Raw genomic sequence first — 12,250 nt, 5'->3', positions numbered from 1 at the left:
CACTTTGAGAACTTATCCATGCCTGCATCCCCACTACCTGCCATATTAGATGTGCTCATAAAATATCTTCTCAGGATTACTATGACAATCACAAGCTGCCACGTATGGAAAGCACTTAACACCGTCCGCGGCACCTGGGAAGAGCTCGAAAGCTTGCAGTCAATGCTGTCATTACAGCAATGTGACTGGTATATCCAGGCCCTGTCTCTACCCCGCCCACTGTCTCTTGTCAATGCCATTTCTCCAGTAAGCTGGAAGCACTAGCAGCCTACCTGCCAGGTGTCCTCAGATGCTTCCCACCACGGTCACAGTCAGGCAAGTTGCCCCACAAGGGACCCACTGTCCTGAACTTTCAGCTGCATCCCATCTCCTCCCTCCTCCTTCAGCCTTGCCCTGTGAACTGACTGCCTCAGCCCAGATCCTTTCCAGACTTCCCTAGGCAGGCCTACAGACTGGGAGGGTCTCCGAGGCTGCCATCAGTCAGCTGTGTGACTTAGCTGAGTTAAATGGATATTCTATGGCCTCAGCTTCCTCTCCTGTACAAGGAAGGAATTGGTCTAGAATTGTTTCTCTTTGTTCTCACCAGTAGCATTTTGAGCAGCACAAATCTTTTTTTTATAATGTATTAAACCCTCCCATACATTATAGCACATTTAGCATTCATTGCCCCTTTCTACTTAATGCCACCAATGCCCCCTCATCATTGGAGCAACAAATATAGTCCCCAGCCATTTGGCAGGGTCGGGGTGGGGCAGTTGTACTATCCCACTGAGACGACAGGGTATCTCTAGTGATGTTTCCCAGCGCTAACTCTGACCTTGCCCTCTGGAACTGAGAAACAAAATGGAACCGTAAGCAGCACTCCAGTGAGTCAGGCTTGCCAAGACAGTAAAGAAGGGAATGTTAAAAGGCCCTAAAAAAAAAAAAAAGTCACCAAGGCCCGGTGATCTGCCTCCACGAGTTAGACAAAGCTGGAGACAGGCTGGGAAGCAGCGCCTTACTCACACTTACTCATCAAGAATGACTACGGGAGCCAAGGGGGTCTTCCCAGGCCCCAGCAGGGAAATTGGCTGAAAGCTGAGCACTGCTAGCCCAGCCGAGGGCCCCTTTCCAATCCAATGACGCACGGCAGTAGTGGATTTCCCTACAGCCTGCATCTCCTACTGAGCCAAGCCCAAAATGGGAACTGAATAAAGGTTGGTTTAATTTCCTTCTATCTCAGGGTGCACCTCAATAAAAAGCAGAGGGGTTTGGGGTACAATGAAGAGCTGAGTCCTGAGCATGGTTTATTCATTGAGTAAGTACTTATTCTATGCCTATGATGAGTTGGCTCTGTTCTAGGCCTAGGGCATATAGGCGTGAACAGGAGTGTACCTTCGTGGGTGTGCATTCTGGTGCAGCTGCCTGGGAGATGTCTCCAGGACCAGGTAGACCAGGGTTTTCATCCCACTCCACTCTTCACTGGGCCGGTAAGTTATTGTCTGTGAGCCTCAGTTCATTCCTGAGTGAAATGGGTCTAATGACAGAATCTACCTCCTGGAGATGTCAAAAGAAGTAAATGACCATGCAAAAACTTAGTATTTCAGTGCCAGGCTCAAAGTGCAAGCTCATAAGTGTCAGGTATTTTTCCTAATAAGGGAGAAAGGCAAGTGGGGCTATTTGGCCAAAAGAACCTGAGAGGGAAGACAAATATATTTCAGGGGCTACTGGAATTAGGAGTTACAAGTCTTTGGTTTTAAAGGAGAAGGCATTTCCCTGATTGCTGTTCGCCAAGGCACCTCATTCAGATGGCCTAGTCATAGATCCTGGACCGGGAGTAGCTTGAGAAGTTATATCATTCAAACTCATCACATTAAAGAAAGGCAGCCTGATGCCCAGAGAGGTCACATGACTTACCGAAGGCCACACAGTGCCTGGGGAAAGTGACAGAGCCAGAAGGAAGCAGACCACAGAGCAGAGATCCCAGATCTGCACTTAAATTCTCGGAGCTATCACCCCTGCTTCTCACTTGAGCAGAGGATATAATGCCTGTGAGCCCAAGGTTCCTCATCTGTGAAGGGGTAGGTGTCCAACACATGAGGTCCTCTATACATGTCAGTTCCCTTTCCTGGGATTCCTACGCCTCCCTGGAGAGCAATATTGGCCGGATTCTAAGTTTGTGGGACCTCCTCCCTGAAAGCAGACAGATCAGGCCAGATGGGAGAGAATGTGTGACAAGGAGAGAAGAGCAGGTGTGTTTAGAGGGGCCTGACAGCACAGCAGGGAGAGCGTGCCTCTGAACAGGTAGGGAGACCAAGACCCAGGTGAAAGAATTGGTTTTGGTTTGTTTTGTTCTGAAACTTCTCTGCACCTAAACGTCTTCATCCACACGTGTGGAAAGGATCAAATAAGATAACTTGCAATAATAGCTCATGTATGCAGTGTTTACTATGTGCCAGGCACTCTTCTACAGACACATGAGCTCACTTAATCTGCACAACAACCCCCTGATGTGGGCATTTACTATTCCCATTTTACAGGTCAGGTAATTAGGATCCTCAGAAGCAAAGTAACTTGAACAGGTCATACTGTTAGGTTGGGATAAAGCCAGGATGTCAACCCAGGTGTCTGGCTCCGAGTCTGTGCTCTACCCGGGTGGCAAACTTTTTCTGTGAAGGGCCAGCGCGTAAATCTTTTAGGCTTTGCAAGCCGTTGGGTCTCTGTCACAGCTACTCCACGCTGACTTTGCAAAGCAGTCCTGGACGATCCAGAAACAAACATGTGTGCCTTTGTTCCAACAAAACTTTATTTAAAAACACTGACATCAAATTTCATCAAATTTTTGTGTCACAAATTATTCTTTTGATTGCTGTCAACCATCTAAAAAGTGGAAACCCATCCTTAGCGCGAAGTCCACATGAAACGAGGCAGTGGGCTGGCTTTCGCTCATGCACCTTAGTGTGTGGTACCTTACTCTATCCTAAGCTATCCTGCCTTACAGTACATAAACTTTTACAGGAAAACTGCCGGAACAAGGCCGGGCACAGACTAAATGGTCAATAACTGTTCATTCCCCTTTCCTTCCCTAGTATCTCTCTTCCTCTTAACTCCTATCAACCCAGAAAGTGGATATTTCGTGCTGTGCCCAGTGGAACAGACGAGGAATAGGGCTTTAGCAAGGTGGAATGCACCTTCCGCAGCAAACATAGCCTGGTTGGCCCCAAAGGGGAGAAGAGTCTGGGAATGTGAAGTCAGTATGTCTCGAACATTAAGTTGTATACACCTAGGGCTCTGTCTGGGGTGAGGCCTGAGATTCTGCCTTTCTAACACACTCCTGGGTGAGTCCGACTCTGCCGCTTGGGTGGGTCACCTGTGAGCAGCAAGCTTCTAGGGCAAACCCTTTGTATCCATAAACACAAGTCAGACATATCAGGTGCTGCCTCCTAGCTTCAGATTTAGAACAGTGTCCCTCAGGCTGGACTGAATGACACCCCCTCGCCCCCGCCCCCAGACACAGGGCAGGGCTCAGGACAAAAACTATGTCCCCTCTCTAAAGACAGCCCTGAGATGACTTACACAGAAAGAGGGCGGAGATCAAGAGAGGGCAGAAGGAGGCTAGAGGAAAGGCAGTCTGGCTTGCGGCAGCAGCAGACCTCCTCTGGGCCCTGGCAGACAGCAGCCCCTCCTCCCACACCTGCCAGGGCTCTGATGGACCGAAGTAAGAGGCCTATTTCCTCATCGGGTCTCTGAATAACTAGGGCACTTCCACAAGGTCACAGTTATTCATTTAAATTCCGGCTCTAATCAGCAGGCAGAGCCTGAGAAATTATCCTTTCTGAGGAGAGAGTCTATCATGGAGCATCATAAACAGCCCCTCCTGGCTGCAGAGAGAAGCTTGGCGGAGGGGGAAGAAGGGGTCTCATAGCTCCAGGCCCCCCAGCACTGTTCCCTCCTCTAACCAAGCCCCCTCCCCCACCCCACCTCCAAGCAGCTTCCTCTCTGCTCGGCTGGGAGTTCTGGAACACCTGAGAAGAGAGAGGGGAGAGGGCTGAGGTCACTGCCCAGTACGGCAGGGCTGGGACTGGACTGCCCACACCTGTCCTACAGGCAGCCTGGGGAGACCAGCGACAAATCCCTGTGGGCCAGGAGCATAGGAGACGAGCCAGACGGTAGTCCTTCCAGGTCACGAAAGGGTTCCATGGCCTTGGAGATGTCCCTTCCCTTCCCGGGCCTCCATTTCCTCCTCTGAAAAGTCAGAGACTTGCTCTCCTGGGGCTAGATACCCTCTGAGCTCCAACATGTCCTGGGACCCTGCAGACGCACAGTGCCCCTGGTGCTTATGGCCACACTCTCTGCTCAGCCGACATTTCTGAGGTCCTACTATGTGCTGTGTACCAAGCAAAAAGTTGGGAATACAGACATAGCTCTGCCCTGGATATGCCAGGGTTTTGAAGAAATAGAGCACAGGCTCTGAAGGCAGACAGGCCTGAGACCCTGTCTTGTATGAGCAGCTGGCCAAAGTGGGCAGTTACGGAATCTCTCTGAGGCTCCTTTTCCTCGTCTGTAGAGAGGATGGAGATACCTGCCTGGAGGGGTTGATGTGAAGAGTCAAATCAAAGGATTTCAGCATCCCTCCCCTCCTTTAGGCCAACACACCACAAATGCCCGTCGCTGCTTTACGATTCTGAACCTCTTCCCCGAAGACTAGGACAGGGGCTGTGGATTTTCCTACGTGGGAAGTCCAGTGAAATAGCATCTACCCCTCTTCTCCTGCGTGTCCAGGATAGTCTCTCCAAGGTCCCAGCCCATCTCCTGGATCTTGGGAAAGACATTACCTGCCAGGCCCCATCTCTGACTGTGTTTTATAGTAGGGTTACTTCTAACCAATTTCCTCAACATGTAAAATGCAATAATTAATCAATCGTCCCTTTATAGGCTTTCCAGTGACCCCTGGGTACATAGTTATATTAGTTCATAAAATCCCCAATTTGACTACCTAAGAAGAAGGGGGAACAACAGCAGAGAGCACTAAAGGTGTCTTGTTTCAGAGCCACAGCGCTGCTGGCTCCAGACTGCCTGTCCAGGGGCTCAGAGAGGTGGGCCCCTCACCTCAACGAGGGCCAGGCAGCTCAGGCCGCCCCCTGCCACACCCATGGCCACAAAGGAAGGTTCTGAATTAGTGATTTGCTTCAGGCTCAGAAACTACAAAAAAGCAAGGGGTCAGTGGGGTGACAGGATTGGCAGTCAGCTCTTCACATCTCAAGAGAAGCACAAAGAGTACAAGGTTTGGAATCAGACTGGAATCCCCTCCTGGCACTGCTCCTCAGGAGCTAGGAGACATCAGCACGTCACTTAACCTCCTGGCCTCAACTTCCTCAGCAGTAGGACGGAGCACAGCACAGGCAATACACCTTGGAGGGTTCTTAAGAGAATAAAATGAGATAATGGCCATGAAATTGGAATGGTGCTAGTTATAGTTGCTGTTGTTTAAGGAAGGGTCACTCACTGACCTCCACTCCTTTCGAAGAGATGGAGGGGAGCCTCTGGGTCCACTGCATTTCACCTGCCATGCTGTTTCACTCAGGACCAAAATGGGGCCTTTGTGAAAATTAGAGAAAGGTGCCCCATGGTCAGAAGCAGCCCGTGGGCACAGGCTTGGCAAAAGGAATGCAGGCTGGGTTTCAGCCCCCATTCATTCCCTCAGCTAGGTGCGGCTATGCAGGGCACAGCACACAGGAGATCTCCATGGGGACCCTGAGTCACATCTCCGCTGGAAACCACAAAGAGGAAGGGTTCAGCCAAGTGGCACTTTTATAAACACAATTGAAGTGTCAGCCTTACTCCCTCACCTCCTGAAGGTATCCTAGAAAACATCATCTTAGCAGAGAGGCCTTCCCTGATCACGCTCTGTAAATCAACAACTTTATTTTTACCTGCTTCATTTTTTTCCACAGCACTAATCGCCCACCACCTGACACAACATACCGTATATGTAATATACATATTATGTATATGTACATATGTAATGTACATATATACATACTATACATATGTATGTGTGTGTATACATCTCTATGTGTATATGTATATACGTACGCATGTGTATATACAGATTTTTAGCTCATTGTTTGTCCCCATTTAGAAAAATAAAGGGTCCATGAGGACAAGGATTGTCTTCTGTTTTATTCACTCTTTTATCCCTAGTGCCTAGAAGAGTGCCTGGTACATAGTTGGTTCTCAATACATATTTGTTGAGTGAGTGATTAAACTAAAATATTATCAAATAGAGCGCGTTTAATGGTATCTTCCTAGGAAATGCTGTCCTGCGGTTTGGTTCAAACACTATTTATTTTCAAAAGGTTTGGGAGCGAACAGAAGAAAAGAGATGGGGAAATCCTGTGCAGTAGCCAGGGACAACTGTATTATTCTCTTAGGTTGTGCATTATCCCACATAGGTCAATGATCAGAAGAAACTCTTCCTAAATTTGGTTGATTAGTTTAGATATTCAAAAAACAATTAAGGATAAATTCATTTGGAAAGAGGTCTGCTAATAATGAAAATATCACATTATGCCTAAGCCAAAATAAACAAGAGTCCCATTAGGAAATACTTATGAGATCTTCAGTCGCTGAGAACTTTCAGTGATGGGACTCAGCATGTTTGAATAAAGTGTGCAGGGGCTTTGGAGTCTGAAAGTCCTAAGTTCAAATCCCATTGCTACCACTGCTGAGCGCTATGACCTCGGGCAAAGTGCTTAACCTGTCAGGCCGGGCCCTAAATTTCTCTCCCATTAAAATGAATATACTGTATTAATGCCAGAAAAATTAAATGGCAAAAGGACTAAACAAGAAAACATACGTGAAAATACCTTAAAAAAATACTCCCTTCTCATTTGCTAGGTTATCTTTTCTTCTTAACTCAGAGTTCTAGCCGGTTTAAAATGATCTCCAAAGCATTCTAAATAATTTGACGCTTCTTATCTATAAATGGTGGTATCCTCTCATATGAGTGTGTGTATGTGTGTACATATATGTGTGTACACATACACTGCTTAAAGTTAGGACTGGCTGAGTATGCATTTTAAAAAGTGAAATGCACAATTATCGTAAAGATGGTTCTTCCATTTTATTTAACAAAAAATCCTTTTTTATAGTGAGCATGTATTAGTTACATAACCAAGAAAAAAAACATTGCTAATTTCATTGTGGAAAAGGAAAGCGATTTCTTAGAATAAAAAGAAAGAAACCTTCTTTCACCCACATCATGTTTTCCATGCTAAGTATGTCATATCTTCAATTTTCAACCACGTGAAGCTATAGAAGATAAATAGATTTATGGCAGACAAGTCAAAAAATATTCATTAAATTGAAGAAAACATATCTTCAAAACAACTTTTAAAAATATTTTCAAAAAATGCTCATTTTCCACTTCTTTGATTCACCCAGAAATATTCATCAGAAAGAAGTGATTGTATAAGCATGGGAACCACATTCCTTTGATTTTAAAATGGTTCTTCAAAAACAATATGAATCCATCAATTCAAGGCATTTCTTCTTCTAATCCTAAATCAATGAAAATGCAATACACTTAGAATTTTATTCTGTTTAGAGTCCCTAGAAAAAGGTCTCACTCAGAGTCAAACCATGCAGTCTGGCAGAGGGAAAATTTGCACAGCGGACGTACAAACGCCAAGACTCACCTGGACCTTGACTGACATCTGTGGCAGCATTTTCACAGACAGGGAAAGGGAGAGGAGAGAAAGGGAGAGAAAAAGGAAGAAGAGTGTTAGCACACACACACACAATGCAATATGCCCTTGCATGACAATCAAGTTCATGCAAGACCCCAAAAGTGCTCAGCTTCTGAGCACTTAGCTCTACCTTCACCCAAAAACCACCCATGCAAGCCGAGGGGCCGAGCTCCCTTTTCACTGTGCATGTAACAAGAAAGATGAGCTTCACATCTGTCCGGAAAGACATCATCCTGGAATCAGATAGCGCTCCAAAGAGCCAAGCAGACTGGAATCCTGCAAGAATATTGGTTAAAATATTCTGGTTGATTTCTGCATACCAACACACAAGCAAATCCTCCTCCTCTCCAGACACAGAACACGGGACATGAAGTCAAGCAAGGTTTCCCAGCAGAGAGGAAAAATCATAATACACCGCTGCCTTGAGGAACAAAAAGAGTCGTAAGAATTAAGAGCAAGTTGCAGCATTGTTCATCACATAGGGCTGAAGGACACAAGACCCCGAAACATTTATCATTCGCTCCCTCCCCAGTATTCCCAGTGACCATCCTTCATCCCAGACAGCAGTGTGTGTGCGCATGAGACTGTGTGTGAGTAGATCATTCGCCAGACAAATTGAAATCCTGCCTCCCCCTTCAACTTTTCTCCTTGTTACCCCCTCATTAATGACAGAAATTGCCATTTGAAATCACTGCTGACATCTACAAATAAACGTCCCACCCCGGGAAGGTTGACATTTGAATCAAGCCAATGAACTTTCAAAAATGAAGAACGGCTCACTCCCATCATCTCCGTGAACACAATCTCCTCCTCCTACCCTCAAAGGTGAAACAGAATCATGCTGGAAAAGCCAAACCGAGAGCCGCCCAAAGCATTGACCTGAGAGGACACACTATGGCTGAGGAGAAGGAACAGGGCTACTCCAGGAAACCACTAGCCATCGGGGCCGTCCTGGGTGACTCACTTAGAATCATCGAATGGTGACTCTGGGATATGCATAGATATTATCTAGTTTAATTCTTCAGTGTTAAGATGGAGGATGAAAGAGATTGTGAGACTTGCCCACGGTTACACAACTAATTCAAGGACAGAGACCAGAAAAGACACCTAGATCCCTTGAATCCCACCCAGTTCAACATTCATTCAACAGAAACCCAGGTCCCTCAAAGACATATGGAACCTGAATTCAGTTTGCAAGCTAAAATGAGCACCCTGAAGCCATGGGGGAGCTGGGTCAGTGCCTCCCAGTTATCCCATGAGTTGGGACAGGGGTTATCTTCTGTGCCTCTAGTTTGCTGCCATCAGATTTGTAAAGTTGCTGCCAGTTCCCTAAGGCTCTTGCTCCAGAAAACTCCAGGTGCTGACCTAATGCGCTGTGCCTCAGCATGTGGGAGGGGCATACGCTTAGCAAGAGCTGAGCTGTTCTCTAGCCCACGCCCTGCATTCCGCTGTATTTGCCCAAAGAGACTTCTAGAGAGCTCGGAATCATTCCCCAGCCACACCCCCTTTCAGGTTTTCTGGTGAGTTGTTAGATTTAGGGGTGGAAAGGCAGCAGGGAGGAAAAAAAGAGACAAAATAGAAGAGGTGGGAAGAACAAACATTCTGCATAAGTACCTCAGCAGAGCCATTAACTATGCCTGATGGATTGCCTAGAATATTGTCATTAAAATACCCCTTCATTAAACATGATATCAAACTAGTTACATGTAGTTGAGTTCAGCAGTGGGAGAGTAAACACTGTTGTTCTTAGAAACACGCTCTTTGGGGCCACAAAACCCAAGGGAGACAGGATACCGTGGACCCCAAAGCCCTTTCAATATTAAGTTGCCCATTTGGGCACTGCGGTTACAATCCTAAATTTTAGAGACAGGTAGATCTGGGTTCAAATCTCAGCCTGCTAGATGTCCTTGGGTCAATCACTGAACTCTCTCTAAGAGTCCTTTGCTATAAAATGGGAAGATAACAGAGCCTCCCTTATGGCAGTGTTATGAGAATTAAATGAGATTAAATACTTGTAAAGCACTTAACTCAGTACAAGGCAAACACTGCATAAATGTTAGCTGCTTTGATTGTTATCATTTTGAATTACCACTGACAGAATTACCAAAAAATGTTGACCAGATGGCTCCCTGGAAATACCAAGAGACCACAGGAATTAAGCTTGTATTTCTTTCGGTGATTTGCATTCAACTCTGCCACTTGTGAGTGAACACGGCTGCTCCAGTACCCCCCACCCCACCCCCCCACCCCCGTCGTCTCGTCCCTCCCCACTCCTCAGTGGGAAGTGGGGCAAGAGGGAGTTAACAGGTTCTGGGTGAGCAGGAACCAAAACAAATTCTATTCTTATTTCTTGTGTTTTCCCTCCTCAAGCTTTCATTTGGCCTCATTCTAGTCCTGTGCATCAAAGATAAAGCCTCTCTTTTTGCCAAAGAGGGCCGATGAGGCCACCAAGAAAAACCCTCTTCAGCTGAGGGTCAGGGTCCAAGCTCAGCTCCTGGCTATGGCACCGACCTAGAGGCAGTTTTGAGCGTTATGTCCAATTTGACGAACAGAGAGACACAGTATCACCTGTCCCCTGTCCCAAGAAGCAGTGAATTACCTGAATCTCTGCATTCAATTGTGACCAATAGAATTAAATGGCAAAGATAGGAGTGCAAACAGGGGAGGGGAGGGGCAGAGGGTGGAGGTCAAAACCTCAACAGTATCCATCTGCTGTTTTGTCTGCCTGGCATCCTTTTTCCCTTCTTTTTGTAGCAAGCCCCAGTTGTTTCCTGAGGAACCCCCTTTCCCACCCTTCTTACGTGTGGCTTGGTAGAGAAGACCCCCACCCCCACCTTAGCTCCAAGGGTAGACATGTGCCTCAGGCCAGGTCAGGGGAATGCAGGGCCGGATTGCCAGGATTCAGGCTCTGGCTCTACAGGCTGTGTGACTTTGTGCCAGTTACCTAAGCTTTCTATGTTCCAGTTTTCTCATCCATAAAACGGGTGTGATAATAGTTCCTACCTCCTAGGGTTGTTGTGAGGAACTTAGAACAGTATCCAGCATAAGAAAAGCACCCCCGTCAATATTAGCTGGTAACTTGCTTACCTTCACAGGAGTATTTAAAAACAAACAAACCTACCTTTCTTGTGGTCACACAGCAAGGAAGACTGTCTTAGGAGGTAGCCCTGGCTGTGTCTGACTCCATGTCTCCCACTGCTGAGGCCATCATCCCCACAGTGCCCTCTGTGGACGCTACTGGTATACAGCCTGGGGTCTATGTATGGGAGCCCAGAATTGGCTGAAGGAAATATATATGTGTGACTATGTGTATCATTTTTTAACATAGATAAAAGTGGGGGCAATTGCAGAAGAAAAGGCAGCTGACAACCAGATGTGATTGATCCAGGGGAGATCGCCTCCTCAGCCATGCCAGCACTTCCCAGCTCCCTCCTGCTGTTTTATTTTCTCACACTGCTGGGCCTGTAGTTTTCCAGAGCCCCATTGCATTTTAATTTATATTCTATTTTCTCTCCTAGAAAATAGGTCACACCCAAGGCAGAGTTCACAAGGTGGGGCCCCGGAAGGTTTGGCTGGGCCTTGCCTGCAGGAGGCTGGCTGTGTGGCCCAGCCCACACTCCCCAAAGCTCCTGGGGGGGGGGGGGCGGAGAGAAATCAGGGGGAAATCTTGGACTCCTGCCTCTTGAGATGATCTAGTCCAAAAGAAAGGTGAAGTGGAAAGCCTCCCCCGCTCAGCTATACTCTGCAAGTGCAACCGTGGCCGATGGCGGGTCCCTTCTTCCCCCCCCCCCCTTCAGTTAGAAGAACCAAATCTCCCCAAACTGCAGGAAATTGTTTCCTTTAAACTTTAAAATAGCCATGCTGATCATATGCACTTGTGGCTGAAGTTGTTGTTGAACATGCAATAAGTGTCCCTGGGGTACTGAGTGGAGGCGCCAATGCCCTAATTTACTTCTTCCCTGGTTGTGAAGCCAAAGAGGGTGGATGAAAGGTGGAAGCAGCTTTCAAATCCTTCCTCTCCTGGTTGCTCCCCCGTCCTATGTCTGAGCATGGCAATCCTCACAGAGGTGGTTACAGACTGGGCCAGCATTTGTTTTGACCAGGATCCTCCTGTCCCAGTGTGTTTTGAGCACCTACCATCTATCAAGGTGAGTGGAAACGCCAGAGCAAGGAGGATGGAATAAGAAAGGTGCCAGCTTACGTGAGCCAGCCCTCAGCCCTCCTGCCACAATAATAGAAGCAATGAACACGGATCAGGTCCTGCCTAGAGCCTGTGCACTTGTTACTTCCCTGCCAGAACAGTCTTTGTCAGGCAGATGTAAGGTTGTTCTTCACTTTCTTCAGGTATCAGCTCTGACATCTCTTCCTCAGAAAGCCCTTCTTTAACCACCTTCTCTAAAACAGGGACACTCCTCCACCACTTACCCTGCTTTTCCTTCCATCATGGAACTAATCACTATTTGGCATTAAATGATAGGTCTATAGTTTTATATCCCCCATTAAAACACAAGTTTCATGAG

General features: G+C 47.0%; 1 protein-coding gene across 25 annotated transcripts in view; it reads right to left on the bottom strand.

The window, feature by feature from the left end:
• The window catches only part of NRXN3 (neurexin 3), a 1,519,061-nt gene that overhangs the window by 1,408,908 nt on the left and 97,903 nt on the right, over positions 1–12,250 (bottom strand). For all 25 annotated transcript variants that reach the window (XR_013993472.1, XR_013993473.1, XR_013993474.1 and 22 more), the window contains exon 3: positions 7,680–7,697. Coding sequence is in view for 22 of the 25 variants with exons in the window: in XM_081050416.1 (XP_080906542.1) it covers positions 7,680–7,697 (18 nt within the window). In the remaining 3 variants the exon portion in view is untranslated. The remainder of the gene's footprint in view (positions 1–7,679; positions 7,698–12,250) is intronic.

Source organism: Rhinolophus hipposideros, assembly GCF_964194185.1.
Source record: "Rhinolophus hipposideros genome assembly, chromosome: 5".
NCBI classification, from domain to species: domain Eukaryota; kingdom Metazoa; phylum Chordata; class Mammalia; order Chiroptera; family Rhinolophidae; genus Rhinolophus; species Rhinolophus hipposideros.
Note: the sequence above shows the minus strand (reverse complement) of the source record. Positions and strands in the feature narration are given on the sequence as shown.